This window comes from Saccostrea echinata, unplaced genomic scaffold, assembly GCF_033153115.1.
Source record: "Saccostrea echinata isolate AGI-Se365-2 ecotype Australia unplaced genomic scaffold, CSIRO_AGI_Sech_v1 ptg000017l, whole genome shotgun sequence".
NCBI classification, from domain to species: domain Eukaryota; kingdom Metazoa; phylum Mollusca; class Bivalvia; order Ostreida; family Ostreidae; genus Saccostrea; species Saccostrea echinata.
Window position 1 is genome coordinate 2,961,666 of NW_026889766.1, and position 19,809 is coordinate 2,981,474.

The 19,809-nt window shown below is 32.8% G+C and overlaps 1 protein-coding gene and 1 long non-coding RNA gene across 2 annotated transcripts; one reads left to right on the forward strand and one right to left on the reverse strand.

Annotated features, from left to right (window-relative positions):
- The first annotated feature begins 9,335 nt into the window (after positions 1–9,335).
- On the forward strand, positions 9,336–12,999 carry LOC133189327 (uncharacterized). Its single transcript, XR_009721435.1, has 4 exons — positions 9,336–9,407; positions 10,953–11,015; positions 12,300–12,464; positions 12,919–12,999. It is a non-coding gene; the product is annotated as an uncharacterized LOC133189327 (long non-coding RNA).
- A 3,743-nt stretch (positions 13,000–16,742) lies between these two features.
- On the reverse strand, positions 16,743–18,448 carry LOC133189229 (caprin-2-like). Its single transcript, XM_061324631.1, has 2 exons — positions 18,250–18,448; positions 16,743–17,177 (listed from the first exon to the last, which is right to left on the reverse strand). Exons 1-2 carry the CDS (start codon positions 18,446–18,448, stop codon positions 16,768–16,770), a joined length of 609 nt encoding a protein of 202 aa, XP_061180615.1. The 3' UTR covers positions 16,743–16,767.
- Between the last annotated feature and the right edge of the window lie 1,361 nt (positions 18,449–19,809).

Genomic DNA, 19,809 nt, shown 5'->3' on the forward strand with positions numbered 1-19,809 from the left:
TCAAAGGAATCTCACTTAACACACATATACCTGTCAACAGAAGTACTTTTCACACTTTTGTAACGGATTGCGAATCACTTATGTGAGTAACTGTTATAAAACTAAGTCATATGGATTTCAATTAATGATTATTTCATATTCTAATTAATGATAATTCATGCAAGATATTAACAATGTACTAGAGGAAAATGTTTTGATTTCAATGCAGTTTTGTAGTTAGTATTCTCATATTAATATTATATATGATATGCTTTTCTATTAAATTCTCATCATATGAAATAAACGATCTATATTCTATTTCTATTCAAACTCAAGGCCTGTATTATACAATTGTCATTCCCGAGTACAATAAGATCAATAATGTATTTTGAGTAGGATAGTGCAAGGTTTAAGGCAGAAAAAGTCCGAATGGACATCATGTCTTTTATCTAAATATTGTTCTCAAATTTTACTCAGTCATTTAAACTTATAATTATGTCGCATAATCAACCAAGATTTATTTCTTCTATCAAAAATTAACAACATTATTCGTATTTTTGAAGCGGTGCTACTTACTTAAGTCTCTTACATGCACCTCTTCAAATGGATAAATCCCAATATTTTTCGAATTTCTTAAAACAAACTGAACAATTCATATCTATGAAGTAGACATGGACATATATTGAAATTCTTACCTTTCATATTAACAGAAAGTCCCAAGCCCGCCATTTTGATAAGGGAGTTTTCATGCCTGATACTGTTTGCCACGTGATCCTATAATCGTCTCTTTGACCTAGATTAAAGAAACATGAAATAAATATATTAAATAATAAATAAATGCAACAATCCATGAAATGATTGCAGGAAACATCGTAAATTTACTAAATCAATAATTACATTAAAAACAATCTGTTGATATTTTCTTTTTAAAACCAGAATTGTACATTTAATCTGTTTTAAATAATTTAGGCAACAATCAAAAACGTAAATGACATTATCTTTTCTTTTTATTTGTAGATTTTTTTGTATAATGTGCTAAGATTTTCACGATTTGTGATTTCGACTCGATATTTTGCACAGATGTATAATAACCATGCACAAAGGAAATATAATATCCTTATCTAAAACTAGGAAGGGTCAATAAAGGTCTAAGAAAGACATGACTTTTGGTCTGTGTTGAAACACAGTCGGTGGATCCCGCTTCTTCCTGTAAGTGAAGATGTATCTTATTTTTATATGGTGGATATTTGTTGTCATATAATGATAGTGGGTTCTCTTATGTTTTTATGCTAGGGATATTCTAATGGATAGATGTCTGTTTGTGACTGTAAAGTTATTGAGTGGGGTATAGTGTTTGGAAGGCAAAACGAAGACATATTAGTTACTCATTGAGTATCTATGTGCTAGCATTATATTATATAACAAGAGTACAGGAACAATTTGAATATGCCATTGGCAATAGATTATTAAAATAGCCATTTTTATTAAAACGAAATTATTTCATATTGCACAATTGATAAAATGATATTGAAAATATTTGTTGGCTTGGCATTGCTACATGTAAGTGATCTGTACTTAATTACTCCATATCTTCACTCCCTCAAAATTCCAGTGTCTTATCTTTGGTTCATATTCAATTGGTATTAAACCTCACTGATAAAAGGAATAGAATTGTATTTGTGTTATATCTTAACTAAAATAATGAGAAATATTCTTGTCGCACTCCTTGGATTCCTTTGTGTATTAAGCGGTATTTTTTTCTTTTCTATTATTTCAAATATGTATTAGTTTGGTTTGATGGTAACAAATACGAAATAATTTATTTTTGCCATTATTTAAAACATTTGTTGACTGATATCGATTTGATTTCATTCTGAAGTGCTGTCAATTTAAAATATGAAGAAAATAAAATTTACAAGCAATTTATTGTATTTTAATCCTTATACTTATATAAAGTATGACACTCTAAGTCAATGCAGTTTTTTTTTTATCTCAATGTTGATTTTTTTCTTATTTTTTCTTCATATAGGAAACCACGCTTAAATAGCGAAGTGCAAATGACGAACAATTATGATTCGTTATAATTGTTACTCGTTATATCCGATATGATTGTTCTGTGTATTGCGTATTTTACAGTCGAGTCAGCTAACCTAGACGCCGTACTCTGTGGACCTGTGTGTATGATCTGGTGTCCATTTGGAAATGTACAAGATGAAAGAGGCTGCCCTACATGTCGATGTCGAAGTGGTTAGTAGAACTTCCGATAGAATTGTTCTTACAAAGTAAGAGTATGTTGGTTAGTTGGTTGGTTAGTAGAACTTCCAGTAGAATTGTTCTTACAAAGCAAGAGTATGTTCTTTTGAGTAAGGCTATATATCTATCCAGTTTGATACATATGTTTTACCAAGCAAAGTTCAAACTTAATAGAATGTCACTGGTTGAGCATGTTGCTGGTATATGTATGTGTTGTGCTTATGTTTGATGTATTGTATTAACCAACAAAACAATTTTCATCAATATATAATGCCAACTAAGGCTTTCACAGGACGTTTATGTCACACTTTATACTTTTCATAGATACAATTCGTTCAGGGTACCTAGTCTTATTGTATTTACGGTAACTCTATGTTCAAATTAATTAAAATTCAGGGAATATTTATATAAAATCCATGGGTAAAAGTGCTTGGCGTTTGGGAATCACTGCAATGATTTTTTTTTAATGACCATCATTTGCCCTCGTTATTGGGCTCTCTGATTTCCGCCCCCTTTTAATAATATAGACGACCTTTATGATCTTTTATGCTCTTTTATTCAAATGTTCTTGAACTTTGTCAACAAATGCTTTCTCTTATCTAGAGCATACCACAACTACAAAGGTACCTATAACTAAAGTGACTCAAAACCTCTGCTCAGGGGTCATGTGTGACATCTACTGCCCTCAAGGTCACAAAATGGTAGACGGATGTCCAGTCTGTGCCTGTAAAACGGACGACTCCTGGGTTGGATAAATACAAAATAGCGTATGTGATTGACCTGTAAAATATTTCATTTTCATAGGGTCAAATTTTTGTAGCTTAAGTAGCACGTATTGGTTTCTAATGTTTTGAGTTCGGGTGATTGAAGAAGTTCAGAGTTTTCTGAAGTTTGATATTTGATTTTTTTCAGAAGACATAAATTTCTGGCCTTTTCGTATCCAAAAAGATAATAATAAAAAAATAATGATAATAAAACTTAATCCCCGTTAAATTACTGAGTTAACAGTATATATCTCCCACAATTTAAGGAAAACACTTTCGGGAGTTGTGCAATGAAAGGTAATAATATATAAAATGAATTCTTTGAAAAGGCTACCTCGAAATATCATGCTATATAATTGTGAGTGTTTTTTATGCCCCTGCCATGAAATGGCTGGGGCATATGGTGTTACCCTGTTCCGTCATTCTGTCATTTCGCCATTATTCACTTTCCGTTCATTATCTCTGCAACAATTGTACACGTTCAACTCAAATTTTACACATGGATACGTCATAGAAATACGCAGGTCAAGTTTGAATTTGGTTATGGTCCAATGATTTTTGACAGAGTTATACCTCTTGAACTTAGAAAAAAAGAAATGTTCAGTTTCCTCTCTGTGACTTTTGTTGGGATGTATGTATAAGGTTGAAAGTGCATATGCAGGTATTTTACCAGTAAATAAAGATCAAAACCGAATTTTGTCATGATCCAATGATTTTTTACAGAGTTATCCCTCTTGAATTTAGATAAAATAAGAAATGTTCAGTTTCCGCTCTGTAACTTTTGTAGGGATGTATGTATAAGGTTAAAATTGCATATGCAGGTATTTTAAATGTATCAGAAAATACGGGTCAAGTTCGAATTTGGTCATGGTGAAATGATTTTTGAAAGAAGTTTCCCTTTTGGAATTTTCAGTTTCCGATCTCTAACTTTTGTAGAGATGCATGTATAAGGTTGAAATTGCATGTGCGGTATTTTACCAGAAAATGCAATTCAAGTTTGAATTTGGCCATGGTTCGATGATTTTTGACAAAGTTATCCCTCTTGAACGTAGAAAAAAATATTTAGTTTCAGCTTTCTAACTTTTGTAGGGATGTTTGTATAAGGTTGAAATTGCATGTGCAGGTATTTTACCAGAAAATAGGGGTCAATTTGAATTTGGTCGTGGTCCAGTGATTTATGACAGTTATCCCTCTTAAACTTAGAAAAAATAAGAAATTTTCAGTTTCTGCTCTCTTAATTTTGTAGGAATGCATGTAAAAGGTTGAAATTGCATTTGCAGGTATTTTATCTGAAAATACGGGTCAAGTTTGAATACAAATTTAAAACTTAATATTGCATTTGAAATTTTGGCTGTTTTGCGGGGGCATTCGTGGCGTTAACGACACACCTAGTTTTCTCCCATTTGCCTTGAATCTTGTAAATCCGTCCTAATGAAATTTAATGATCTATGATAAAATTACACAATCTTTTCTTATAGGTATAAAGAAAAAGACACTTCGCCCTTTGCATTGCCATTAACATGTATATATAAAATATAATGTTTAAATGAAGATAAGATGTTGGAGTACATGTTTTATGTAATGAGTACAAAGGTTGAAAAAGTTTTAGAAGACCACGGTTTTAAGTTTTACAGAGCTTACAATGTACATGGAACTAAAAGTGAGTCAATATCAGATAAATGTTAGAAGGATTAGAATTCCGGGGGAGTCAGACAACTGAAATCCCTCCTTTAAAGCAAAGGACAGTGTTGATGCTACTAAAATATCAAAATACTATTTTTTTTCATTTAACAAGAGGACGTATATCTATTATAAAATATTTCAAAACATATGAAGATGATTGATTGATTGATTGATTGTATATTGTTTTACGTCCCATTCGAGAATTTTTCACTCATATAGAGACGTCACCATATACCGGTGAAGGGCTTCAAATTTTGACCTTTACTCGGCACTCAGGGCCATTGAGCAGTGAGGGATCTTTATCGTGCCAACGCCTGCCGTGACACGGGGCCTCGGTTTTTAAGGTCTCATCCGAAGGACCCGCAACTTTCACTTCAAAGTGCCGAGCGCATGGCGAAGGAACAGTTGCTACCTATTTTTTATCGACTTAGGTCTGTCGCGGCCGAGATTCGAACTCACGACCTCCCGATCACGGAGCGAGCGCTCTACCGACTGAGCTACCGTGAACGGTCCATATGAAGATGAAGAACGTCTTCTCAAGAATGATTGGGTCGAAAACATACGATGGTTACCTAATAAAGAAAGATTGATTGGTTGTATGTTGTTTTACGTCCTATTCGAGAATTTTTTCACTAATATAGAGACGTCACCATATACCGGTGAAGGGCTTCAAATTTTGACCTTTACTCAGCACTCAGGGTCATTGAGGGATCTTTATCGTGCCAATGCTTGCTGTGACACGCACAGGATGAAAAGCCAAGTTTCCCAAATTTGGAAACCCGATGGAAACATATGGGAATCGTGACATCAGTAGTTTCCATATAGTTTCCATTTTATGGAAACCACATAGTGGTTTCCACGTATATTCCCGATATGGAAACAATCAACCTATGGTTTCCCGTAAGTTTCCCAGTATGGGAAACCGTGGAAACATGCAGTAGTTGTTTCCACGTAGATTCCCGTTATGGAAGTAATCAACCTGTAGTTTCCAGCATGTTTCCCAGATATGGAATACACGTATGCTGTGGTTTACACCTATTTTCCCGATAATAGACATTTTGGAAACGTGTATCAAAAGAATAATTAAAAAAAAACTCTTTGTGTAATTCTGTGTAATAAAATTGAGCATTCTGTCACCGTAAACCCAAATTAAATAATTTTTAACATTTTAGTCTCGGTAAAACTCATTAAGACACGTGGATTGGAATTAATAGAGAAAATTTAATACAACATTTATTTTTGAAAAATCAGTGTAAATTGGTCAGATAAAATTCAATCATTGCGCTGACCCTTGTAATCGCGGGCACCTGTTCTCACGTGCCACAGGTGGAGACACGTGTCGCGAAGACACCTGCGACTGTATATTTCTTGTATATTCTATGTTATTTGAGAGGATTTTTTTTACCTAAGGGGAACAATAGGCTGTGGTCAAGCATGTACATACACCTAGTCTCCGCAAACTCAGTTTAAATCTAGGTGATAATTGTTGGCCATTGATTTGATTTCAAAAAAATAATTTAAATTATCAATAAGATCACAAAATATTGATAAAATAAGCTACATTAATTTTAAGATGTTCAATGAGAGAAGGAAAAAAAGAATTGTATTTCAATTTTCATTACTGATTAAAAAAGAAAATTTCCTAACCGTTTAAAAATCATATATACTTTTCTATCGGTCTAGAATAAATCTAAATTCTCGTTATGTGTTAAATCGTAATTCTTTTTTAAAGAAATTTGTAAGTGAATAGATAAATGAAATTAAATTTTTTAATCGGTAATTAACGATCGTCCTTGTTTGACATCAATGTAAACTTCAGATATTGAAAACATAGAAAGAATGATTAATTATCAATTTTAATGTGTTGCCTGTAAGACATTGATAAGATAAAACAGCAGAATAATATTCGTACACAAAATTAATGAGTGTTAACTAAATAACTTATATTTCTTATATCTGTACACAGACCCTGATGTAGTAAATGTCTTCTTCGCATGAAATAACAATAATGTTGGTCTTAAATGCATACATGCACGTATATTTAATTTAGCCATTTTGTACACAAAGACCAATGCTGGCTCTAAATAAAGAAACGTCTATGATATTTATTTAAATGATTTTCTTTTCCTTAAGAATAACGTCTTCTGAAGAACTGCATGCTAAGGCAATTCACTGAAGAAAAAAAAAACCAATAATTTATTAATTGTTTTACGCGTAGATGCTTAGAGAAAATATTCTTTTAAATCGTGTTAAGCAGAAGGTTACCCCTACAAATTTAAGCCCCCTCCCCTTCTTCAAAAAATGGAGAGAAAATAGTTTCTTTCGATATATAGGTATTATATACTGATGTGGTGATTGTCAATACTACTACATGTACAAACATTTCTTTATATACGCTGTCCATTTCTTGATTTTTATACGCCGACATGTAACATTACTTATTTAAAGAAAAAAAAAATCTGCACTTAAAACTGTCTACTCAATAATTCTGGGCTTATTTTTATCATGTGTTTCAGGTCTGTAGCAACAGTTTCAAAATGGGGGGGGGGGGCTTCCAAAAAAATCTGACCAGCCAAAAAAAAAAAATCATTTAATTTCACCCCCTGCCCCCCCCCCCCCCCCTCCTCGCATTCTACGGGTCGGTGTTTTTCAAATTAAAATACTGCAAGTTTTCCCTACCTTTGCTTAGATATTGGTTCGTTTTTTTCACCTTTTGTTTACTCTTCTTTTTTAAAAATCAATTTTCAAATTAAATGTGAAAAATTCTGATACATTAAAACGGTGTGCACGTGAGAAATTTTTTAACTAAAGGCAAAGATGTTTCAAGTAAAATATAGCAAATAGGAAAAAGTCCAGCAATTTGTCCACTGATTCTTATTGATAACTGAGTGAGGCTCAAAATCGAAACCAAAAAAGGAAGAGGTTCAATAAAGTATCTAATTAAAAGCCGAACAAGAGAAAAAAATCAAATCTTTATTATTCTTGAACCGTCCTTGGAGGTAATTAAATTATTTTATCTTGATTTTCACAAGTGTATACTAGTCTAACATACCCTAATTGCTTTTACTAAACAGCAATTTTTGACGCCGAACTTTTCCATCATCACTAAAAATAAAATATTGTTCTGTATACATGTCATGTAGTTCATTTGCATGCCAAATGCCCATCGAAATTTACGGCAGACTTCAAAGGACAACACATTCTTGTCACAATATAATAAACAGCTGATAAAGAGTCATATTATGTTTATTTTGAGGGTCACAACAGGAAATAAGCTTTGTTTCCTATACTGCAAAAAATATGGCACGTCCACAATGCGCCCCCCCCCCCCCATTTTCTACGGTCCTCAACAATTATTCATTTTCTGACGGTAGTTCCTTCAAGGGTTCCTGTTGAAACTTCCAATTTTAAAACATGTATACATGTATAAAGGTTTAACATCTTCCGTTGTGACATTATATACATTAATCAGAATAATGAATAATTTAATGAAAAAGTAGTGTGGGAGGGGAGAGGGCAAGCTGACATTTTCTGTTTGGATGGGCACTACGTTCCAAGCCCCCGCCCCACCCCCAAGTTCATATAATTTGAGGGGTCACACCAGACACAAACTTTCTCTGGCCCCAAGACCATAAACTGAGAATAGACTTAAGTCAAAATTTTGATTTTTAATATCTTGAGTTTTGTTTAATGTATTTGCCTAAAATTTTGCAATTTCATAAAACATTAAAATTCAAATACAGGATGAAAATTTTATTTCATTATCAAAATTAGTTAAAAAGTTAGATTGGTTTGAAATTTTGACTTAAGTCTGTTCTCAGTTTATGGTCTTGGGGCCAGGTCACCTTCAGATAAACGCTTCGTTTTCATTATCAGCAAGTTTATTGAGGAGCACCCCCTTTTCAATGAACAGAGAAGAACTTCATTAAGGATAAGAACTCATAATCACCGTCACAGGGAAATTATATCATATATAAAAACTTTACCCTCTAACATAATTAAAGTAAATAGGTTCTGTTTCCCATAATGCATCGCTCTGCAGAGGCTTTATTCATTGGTCAATTTTCACGAGGCGCCATTTTTGGAGTTGAGCAAGACGGAGAAGAACTCGGGTGTAAGGTGCAAATGTGAAAAGTTAATGATGTTTTCGCCACCCAGTGTCTTTAAAACTGTGAAAAATGCAATGATCAACAACCAAGGATTAGTGTACGTATATTTTTATATACTTTTTTTACGGTAAATAATAGTAATAATGGGCAGAACAAATCTTTCCCATCGAAGACCACATTCGTTTTGACGCCATTTTGAAATGTTTGAGTGTCTAAGTTTTAAATATTTTAGTTTACGCATTGCAAAAACGAAAAGAGAAACTTGAATTATACAATATTTAGTGTTTTACGATCAAAGATGCATAGATAGTAGACTTTTGTATAACTAGACCCTATTGCACCACATTTGTCTTTTTCCATGCTGTACGTTTTGCATTTTTAGATCATTTTTTTTTTAGTGAAAATGAATGCCTTCTATAATAGTTCTCTCTCTGTGTATATAAATGAAAAGTGTATGATTTTTTTTTTCGTTGTTAAATCGGATAATAATGTTTGTACCGAATATGGTTTCCTTGTTAACACAGACAAAACATATATCCGGTTTGAATACATGTGTTCTCGGATCGTCAACTTCATGAACTTGTTAGACTTTTGGAACTTTTTATGATGTAACGACAAGGTACAAATGAATTATTTCTGCTACTAAATTACGATTAAGTCATTAATATTTAAACAAAAGGTGTCCGCAATCTCAACTTATCAGATTATTCACGAAGGACATCATCATCAATGGAAAGTTAAAAGACAGCTGAAAGAGAGAGTTCTGACTATTGTAATCCGACACAGATAAAACGCCTTTATATGGCAGATATAATTACAAATTATGAAGAATCATAAGAACAATTTAAATAGATTGTCTGTAACTAGAGTACATATAAATCTTACAAAGCCATAGCACAACCCTTATTGATATGCATAGTGATGATTTGTATAGGGAAAATGTATTGGTTTTAAAGTACACTGTCAGTGTCTATAATAATATAACAACTGTTTAACAAACAAGTGATAAATTGTAAATTGAAACAGTTTACTGTTCAAAAGACAAAATTTCTCATGTGTGACCTGCTGAGAGATTTACTGAAAATGTTAAAAATAATAAGCCTACATGATGTACAAATATTGATAATTTTTGATAGTATTTCAAGTAATGCAAATGAATCATCTAAATTACAATCATCAGTTATTGATGGCGCTCACAACATCGTAGAAGCATAATGATAAAAATAAGTGAATCTGCATATGTTTGAAATTTTTGTATGTTTATTTTTTTTCCTCCCTGGTAGTTGTTGAAGTCTAGGCCATTATTAAAAATACTTTTGTTTGATGTACTTCGACCCACATTTTGCAAAATGAGTAGGTAGGTAGGAAGATTTTTTTGGCAGTATCTAACAAATTGATTTTTGTCATACAAAAACACAGAATTAGAAATTTATTGATGTTTCATTACGTACACTGGACAGCTAGACAGATTTAATATTTATTTCTCCATAAAACAAGTGTCTTGGAGAAATTATAAACCTCAACTTTGTAATGAAACAAAATTTATTTCAATGAAACCAAAAAAAAAAATTGAAATAAAATTTCAATACTAAAAAAATGATTGGGAAGGGGTGATTTTGATGGGTTATTCGGAGTACATCAAACAAATCATTTTAAGCACACAGAGCCAAAGGCTCAAGTGAACTTTTCTGATCGAAATTTGTCTGTCGCCGTCGTTTTTATAATTTTTTCACATTTCAATCTTCTCAAGAACCACTGGGCCAATTTCAACCAAACTTGCTATTTATATACACGGGCGATGAAGTAATGTAGATATAATTTATTTAAATCGTGACACCCCCCCCCCCCCCCCAGGAGAATAGAGGGGCCATAACAGGGTATGATAGTTATACAAAGGAATAAAAAGGATTTTCTTCTTAAGAACAGCAATGCTAATATGTGTCATATTAATTCAAAAGCATCCTTAGAAAGTGTAGAATTCCCCCCCCCCCCCCCCCCCCCCAAACCACTTTTATATCTAAACTTTTCAATACTGAACTGATTTATATTTTTTCCTACCCAAAGTGCTTAGGTGAGCAATGTGGCCCCTGGGACACTTGTTTATTGTTGGTCTTATAGGTGAAATCAGAATGCAATAGTAATTGTACATAATATATTCTTTCAGAGAGAAGAAAACTGACATTAAAGAACCAGCAAGATGTATGATGAATCAAGATGTGATCATGTGGTAAGTGGTAATTAATTCAGTCATAAATAGGCATGTATAACAATTGCATGAAAAGAAAAGAACTTGAGTTTAATTGGAATGTTGAAATACCAATTGCAAACTACAAGAGGTTATGTAAAATTATGACTTGGAGTCTTCTTTTTCATTGCTCTGTAAAATTTTCTGTCTGGATGATATCTCGCATAATATACACCATGCAGTGAGGAATTTAGTTCACCCGAGCTAAAAACTCATGTGAACTTCTCTGATCACCTTTTGTTTTGTGTTTTGTCCATCAAACTGTCTATCCATCTGTGAGCTTTTCACATCTTTAACTTCTTCCCAAGAACCACTAATTTTAACCAAGGTTGACACAAAGTAAGGATATTCTAAATTGTACAGAGGAAGCTCCCCTCCCCCCCCCCCCCAAGGGGAAATGATTAACTCTCTTAAATATTATTGATATGATCATTGTTGAGCAACTTATAATTTTGTAACCTGTAGACTTTATTTTAAGAATAATGAATATTTGTTTAAGAGTCCTTTTGCCATGGTTCAAAGTTCAATTCAACCATTGAAAATATTTTGAGATATTTGAGGATTCAAGATATCAGGAGTAAAATGCTTAAAGAATACTTCCAAATTACTTCAACATACATGTATCTATGATATTCGAAATGCCAGAGTTCAACTGTATGGCTATGATAAAGTAGTAAATATTATAACTTACTAAAACTTTTTAACATTGAAACATGTTAAATGAAACAATACAAGAATGAAAAATAAGGACATGCACCTTTACTGATTTCTGGCTGGTCAGTATTTTGATGACTGTAATTTCTAAAATATTAGAAAACAGTGAAACACATTGAAACTTTAAATGTAGGTATATGTTAACTAAATATACTATAAGGTAATATTTATAAATGGGAAGTCTTGAACAAACATTACAACATGCATGTATGTAAATTGGGGCTAAAATTGGTTAATGGCTATCACCTTAATTTTCAGTGACATAAAACAAGATTTAGAATGCAGGTAAATAATACTAGTATGTGTCTGTACATATGGTATAGCATATAGAACTTGTACTGAATGTTGATTAATTAAATCTTGAATGGCTGTTATGTTGGTCGTCTTTGATGAAATTTAGATTATTTGTATGTAAACTGAGTGTACATGCAATTTGAAATTATTCATAAGGTATTAAACATGATTAAAGCATGTGTATGCAATGCAATATATGATGAATTCATATTGACTTATATGGATATAGCTTTACATATATATGCATTGATTTTTTAGGGTCCTGTTCTGTGGATGCCATGAGATGATCTGTCTGTCCATCTGATATCACTTGTCCTGAGTATATTTTCTCTCCTCTTCGCCCAATCTCACTCAAATTTAACTCGTAGAGTGCCTGTGGATGGAGGGTAAAAAGTGACCTTGGACCAATTATCTAGGTCAAAGGTCAGTATCAAAATACACTATATATCTTTATTTAAAGTCCTTGTCCAGAGCATAATTTTTCTCCCTTGCTATGATCTGGATTGTGTGCTTTGGGATGAAGGGTGTATAGTGATCTTTAACCAATTTTCTAGGTCTAATATCAATTAATAAGAAAAAAAGATTTGTAATATCCTTGTCCAGAGCACATTTCTCTCCAATTGACTCAACTAAAAGCAGTGTTCTATGAGATGGTCATATTCTCAATCATACCTGCTTTGATATTTATCTGGCTTAAAACATTACATGTACTATGTAATGTTCATTATTCTGATTTCATGGTCATTAAATTTAAAGACTGAAACTTATCACTGATATTGGTACAAAAAAGGACATTGAGTGATCTTGTCAGATTTCTTAATAATATTCAAGCATACAATTCTTACAAAAAATAATTTTTTATGAAAATATATTGCAGATCGCAGATGATGGAAAGAAAATACAAGGGAAGCTGATGTTGAAAGAAGTACTGAGTATTTAATCAAGTTTATGAATGGACTTAGATGTGAAAGACTACTAAATTGTTTACCTAAGATATATGATTTTATTTATTTTGATATAATTTTAAAATAATGTTTTTGTACATCAAATGAATTATTAAACATATGATTTGATAATGCTTTTTCTTCTTTATACATTTTTTTAATAGATTTTGAAAAGAAAACACAGTTTACCAAGGAAATTAATAATATATATTTTGATTTAAAACTGCTGTTCTCTTTTCACATTCTAGAAAAGAAAGATTTACCATGGAAAATACAGGGATCCTTGAGCTTCCAGTTGCCTGTCAGTCATTTCCCAAAATTGAAATGCTCAACCTACCCTGTAGTTTCCATGGTATGGAAACTATTACACCGCAATTCCACATTGCTTCCCGTCTCAGAAAAATAAGGGAATCTTGAATTTTCCCTGTAATTTCCTTTTATAGGACACCAGATAATTCCACCAAGTTTCCATAACACGGAAACTGCTACGCTCCAATTCCATGTAGTTTCCTGAATCATGGAAACTTGAGGAATCATGAGGTTTCCTCTAGTTTCCATTCATGGGAAACCTGAGGATTCCATCCAGTTTCCCAGTTCCATGGAAACCACTACGCTCCGATTCCACGTAGTTTCCTAATTATGGAAACTAGTGGAATCTTCAGGTTTCCCATTACGGGAAACTACATGGAAGCTTGGGAAACTTCAGGTTTCCCGAGGTTTCCGTGGTTCGGGATACCTAATGGAATCGGAGCGTAGTAGTTTCCGTGCCACAGAAACTTGACGGAATAACCTGGCATCCGCTGCGGAAACCACTGGGAAACATGATGTAAACTTGAGGTTTCCATGTGGTTTCCGTATAGTTTCCCATGATGGGAAACTGCTTATTTCACCCAGTGACGGGGCCTCGGTTTTTAAGGTCTCATCCCAAGGACCCGCAACTTTCACTTCAAAGTGCCGAGCGCATGGCGGAGGAACAGTTGTTACCCATTTTTTATCGACTTAGGTCAGTCGCGGTCGTGATTTGAACTCACGACCCCCCGATCACAAAGCGAGCGTTCTACCGTCTGAGCTACCGTGAACGGTTACCTAATAAAGAATGGAATAAGATATGTGGATTCATTGTCCATAGATCTTTGATGGGGCGCTTTAGTACTTAGACAAAGTAATACATTTGAAAACTTGAAAAAAAAAAAAAAACATTTCAAAGTACAAAAAGATAACAATCAGTCCAATTGATAGATGAGCATCACAGTGTAAAAGTGGTGTTACATTGACCAAACTTAGATCAATCTCAGAGATCAAAAGCAGGGAGTTAACTACTCAGTTTTACATAAAAGCATCCCATTACACTGTAGATACTCCTACAATGTCTTTGCACACTATTCCACTGATTAGGGCTAGTCTTTCTCCACCCAAGATGCTACACACTTTCGACCGATTTAGGTTAGCCTCACAACCACTCGAGAAATAAAGCCTAGTAGTAGATTTATATTTTAGCGTATTCTAGTGAGTCATTTCACTTCCTCTATCAAATATATAATATTCATTTTATTTATGTAACACCATCGGAATTTGGCGTGTCTCGGCATCGTAATATGGAGCAGTAATACTATGACATCAAAAAGGTTGATTTTCCCACACCATTGGACTTTGCAGTGTCAGACCATCGGATTTTGGCGCAGACCATGACACTTTGGAGTCCCATCGCACTTTGGTGTCATTTATATACATATCGGTATCGTGATTAGTTTTCACATATGATAATTTCAAATCGAATAGGATGAAAATACTTCCTTTTACATAATTCAAAATATAGCTTTAAAGTTCCGAAATGGATCAGTTCTGCCATACAACAGTTTACTCTCTGACCAAGTAACAGTTTTATTGGTTTACGAGATGCAAAATCATTAAAATAAACCAGTAAACATTTTAAAATGCCTAATAAAAAGTTATATAGAAGGCTGGGTAATAATTATCATTGTCTTCTCTCCGTACTAGGTGTCTTATCCCATCTCATCTTCTCATATCATCCATTTGATTTTTCTGTAAGTTCAAGATAGGATCAGGTTCCAATTTTCCAGAAGGTTGAAAGTTTGTACACGTTGCTGCTTTTTGTTATTACTAGCATTTCTCCTCGAAAACTTTTCGATCAACCTAACTTCCTATCAAGGTGATGTACAAGGTTCCAATACCCGATGTATGGGAACTCGTGATTATATCTCAATAAAGAAATGACATGATAACTTATGTTTAAAAAATACTCTTTTATAGATAAATAGAAAATACTTTACAGAAAATGTGGAAACTGATTAACGAGGTAAAAAAAATAATGCTTTTTTAATGTAAAAAGGAAGAAAATGGGAGACACTGAAAGGCGACATATATGTACAAATGCAACTTAGACAAATAGGAGAGGATGTGCGTAAAGATGTTTCAATAATTCTTGAAATTATTCTGATTACCGATTCTACATATTCACAAAACCTCGTAAACATAGTATATTCTTTTATTTTTTTTTTATTTTTGGTCTATTCGTTGGATATGGAATTTATTTCACTAGTGGGACATAATTCTTTGATATTTTCAGGAGTGCGAGGCACGAGTGAAAATATAAAAAGAATCCTGTGTCAAGAATGAAATAAATTCCATATTCAACTACAAAACAGCATTTTTTCTATTTCTTACATTTTCCTTTAGTCTCTGCCTTTTCGTAAAACAGTGCCTTAGACTGTGATTTCATAGTTGAGCGGTTGAGACGTCACAGCTTAGCGATTTTGAGATTGAAAACATTGGAAACATGGATATCGTCAACATATTTGTAGAAAGATTTGCAGATTTTGTCTCTGTCTGGTGGTTTTTTCTCTCTTTTTATCTTATAACAGACCAGGAAGTATTTTTTCTTATGACAATCATCATGAAGGGATGGGAAATAGAGGATTTAGCCGCACAGCTGATATTCTTTCACACTATGATAAAAAAAAAATCACTTTTATTCTAGAAATAAATTACAGTATTTCTCTGTTGAAATGTAATAATAGAATCAAATCTACGAGACGTCGCTATTGCATGACGCTAGAGTCGAGAACACTTTTTTCTTTGTTTTTTAAGGAAACTCTCTACACTGTAAACTAATTTTTAGGTACCTTGTGTAGTTAGAATGAACCCTCATTTGATAGGTATAAAATAAATTGCACAGTGTTACATAATTTGTATTTAATTCAAGTATTATAATCACTATATATGACCAAGATAGAGTAATTAAAAACTTTATATCCATGTATTTCCCCCATTTGAGTAAGCAAACGCGATTTTTCTTTTTCTGTACATCATTGACTTTTAAGATTTTTTCCTATGTAAAAATGGCACACACCCTTATGTTAAAAAATGAATTAGGTAATTTTAATATGTTCTCCTTTAGCTATATTATTTTATCAAAGTACCAAAAAAAAAAACAACAAAAAACAGTGTATAGAGGGTCCTTAAAGTAGAGTTCCGTGCTCATTTATTTTTAATTGAACAATACACATTCTTCTCTGACTTGTATAATGATATTCTGAAACAACTTACCACTCAGTACTAACTGTGTGAACAACGAAATATCAACCCATGTTTAATAGTAAATATCTTTTAATGTTTTCTTAGTAAAGTACACCAATCAGATTATATACATGTTTTAGAAAAAAAAACGGTCTTGAAGGGCAATATGTTTTGCAGCAATTTAAAAAAATGATACATTATAAAAGAAAAATGGAGAAGAAATATAGGGGAAAACAGTAATAAAACTAGTAGGCGTGTAGAAGAAATCCAGAAAATGTATTCACTTGGTATTTCAACACCTCGCCTGTTGAGCAATCCTTATTTGCCCTCAGCCAAATTCTGTCTCCTTTCATCAGTGATAGCACAACAAAGGTGCTGCCATCTGATTCTCCGGATGAATGATTTCCAGAGAATGCGTAAGCGTAGTTCCCGTCACCATTTTTCGTCAGAGCTACCATAGCATACTTGTCACGTAGAGTGTGGAGATTATAATAGAATCCATATAATCCTGTTGTTGGACAATGAAATGTTCCTGTTTTGTCGTTGTATGCATTTCCCAAATTAGTGATTACCCCATTAAAAATGATTCTCTGTCCTTTTTTCAAATCAGATATAGAAGTATTATAGTTTAATACAGCGGTAAAGGCGATGATCTCTGAAACAAAAATATTCATTTTTAGTCAGGATTATTAATCATTAAATTAAATTAAAAAAAAAATATATATATACACTCTTTTATGAACATAATAGGATAATTATTTTGCATTTGCATATGCTGACGTTAAGCTAGTGTAACGTTACCCGACGCTGGATGTTACAAACATATTTGAGGAGCCTCTTAAGCCTGAGATTTACCTTTCAAATTAATTAAAGAGATTTGTTGAACTCTAAATATGAATTTATTAAAACAACAAAAATAATAATTTACGATTAATAAATACAATCAAGTAATAATTATGGATAAATGGGCCAGGACGTATAAATAGCAATAATCAACTGATTGGGTCAGTCATAGATCAATTTACGCAGTTGAAGCATAAGGGTGGCATCAAATTCATACCCAAATAAAATAATGGGTTTATAAAATATAAAATAAATGAATTTGGTATATTTACCATATATTGTAGAGTCTCAGGCATGGTGTTAATAAAAATGAATAACGTCCCAAACTGATTTTGACCTTCAAAACGTTTTACACGGGAATATCTATAGATAATCTTTTCAGGAACATAAGGGTCATAATTAGTCATGTCGATATGCAAGTATCCTAATGTAGTACAAATTCCAGGTTCAATTCGTGGCCCCAAAAGGATAGTGTTGGATCAGAATAGGGGATCATAATTTTCCAAAGGTATATAGGAAAAAGTCTTTAAAAATCTTTTTTTCTCAAAATCAGCTAGGACACGATTAGTCATATCAATATGCAGGAACCCTTAGGTATATGTAGTGTAGATTTTGATTAATTGAATTGATGACTCTAGGGTAAGGCAGAGTAAGAGAGTGGGCAAAATTCAACATGGGATTATGTTTTTCCCATTCCTATTCCTCGAATTTTTAAATCTTCTTTTAGAGAATATCGGGAATATAAAGAAAATCTCTATGACAGCAAAGAAAAAAAGGTTCTATTTATATTCAAAATTTCCAAATAGTGTTAATTCGAATTTGACAAATTCTTGACTCCTTAGTCCATCACACGCATTCATAGATAGAGATTACTGGATACTTACCCTTAGAAAGTTTCAACTCTTTTTCGAGAATTTCCATTTTCATAGCTTGACTTGTCACAAGCTGCTGTAAATCACTAAGTGCAGTTTTGAGAATACCAATGTCATCGGACCCATGAAATCTATGCTTGCTGGGATAAAGCGTTTGGCATCTGTAAGAATCCAGGACGACTATCAGGACGGAAACTAGAACAGCTAACATGTTCAGCCGAAATTCTGCTCCACCGAAAGGAAAAAAAAATTAAAAGTGTAAGTATATGAAAATATAGAAATCTGTCTCCACATCTCAATTAGAAATGTTGAAATAGCTTTTAAGGTAGTATGGGATACCTCCACGTTATGACGTACTTCCGCTTGAAGTATTGTTTTGATTTGGTTGAGTGATAACTATCGGGTCAAATTTTGTAGATACACCGTTTAAAAGAACTAACTCAGAATCAGATAATTTTTTTTTAAGTCGGATTTTTAGAACAAATAACATAAGCTCTGTAGAGCTTTTGACCGACATGATTAGTAAGACATATACATAAAATACATAAATGACAATATACACATATAAACATAGTGAAAATTTCAATAGCATGCAGCACAACAGACATAATTTACACACACAGAAACAGACAAAACATATAGCATGCATTCACATAGGACAATACGTATAAATAAATGTGAATGAATAATCAAAATAGCACTTATTCTGTCTAAAAGGATAATCTATAGTTTAATTTTATTGTATAAAAGATGAGATAGCACTTAAACTAAATTAAAAAGTATACGTTGTAATAAATTTGTGGTAAAGAAGAAGGTACGGTTTTTAGCTTTATTGTGCCCTTAATGAATTTTAAGTTTTACTTAAAAAAATTTATGTACATTGGAATGCTCTACGTATAATTAGAGTTATCGCGCTTGCATTATCCTTGGAAGTTTGTGGCGTGTCCAAATTAGGAGAGGCGGGCGCCGTGAAAAGTACATGTGTGTTGGATAGCTTCAAATTATTTTAAGCGGTAAGGTAACACTTTTGTTTTTTCCTCATACAATTTAATTGTTTTATTTGTCTAACAATCTTTCAAAGATTAAGTACGTAATATTTTGCTATGTTACTGATATTAATAATTGCTATCCAATGTCATGGTTATTTTGTATACTATTTGCATACGGGGACAACTCGATGCTGTAGAATATTAAAAAAAAAAGAAAAAAAAAAAGAAAAAACAAAAACAAAAAACCGATAATCGCCATTATAGTAGCGATGGGAAGTCTGACTGTAGGAAACGTTAATATTATGTTTTCATTCTTAAATAATTATAAAAATATTGATAATTTATTTTGCTTTCACGAACAATGACTTAGTTAAATTTAATTTGGTATAGTCTGTCCCACCAAGCTATTGTCACCACTTTTTGCAACATATCTCAAAATATATAAATACCTTGGCCTTCAACTTAGGTCCGATCGATAGATCATTTTTTTTCCAATTTTCCTCCATTTATCCGAACCCTCGAGTTCAACCGGTGTATTGACACGGCGGCAAATTCAAAGTCTACGGGGATTTAACATTGCCAA

Coding starts and splice junctions, on each gene's coding strand:
- LOC133189229 (XM_061324631.1), bottom strand. CDS start 18,448: ATGTTAGCTGTTCTAGTTTCCGTCCTGATAGTCGTCCTGGATTCTTAC. Junction 17,178..18,249: donor AGAGTTGAAACTTTCTAAGG/GTAAGTATCCAG, acceptor TTTTTGTTTCAG/AGATCATCGCCTTTACCGCT.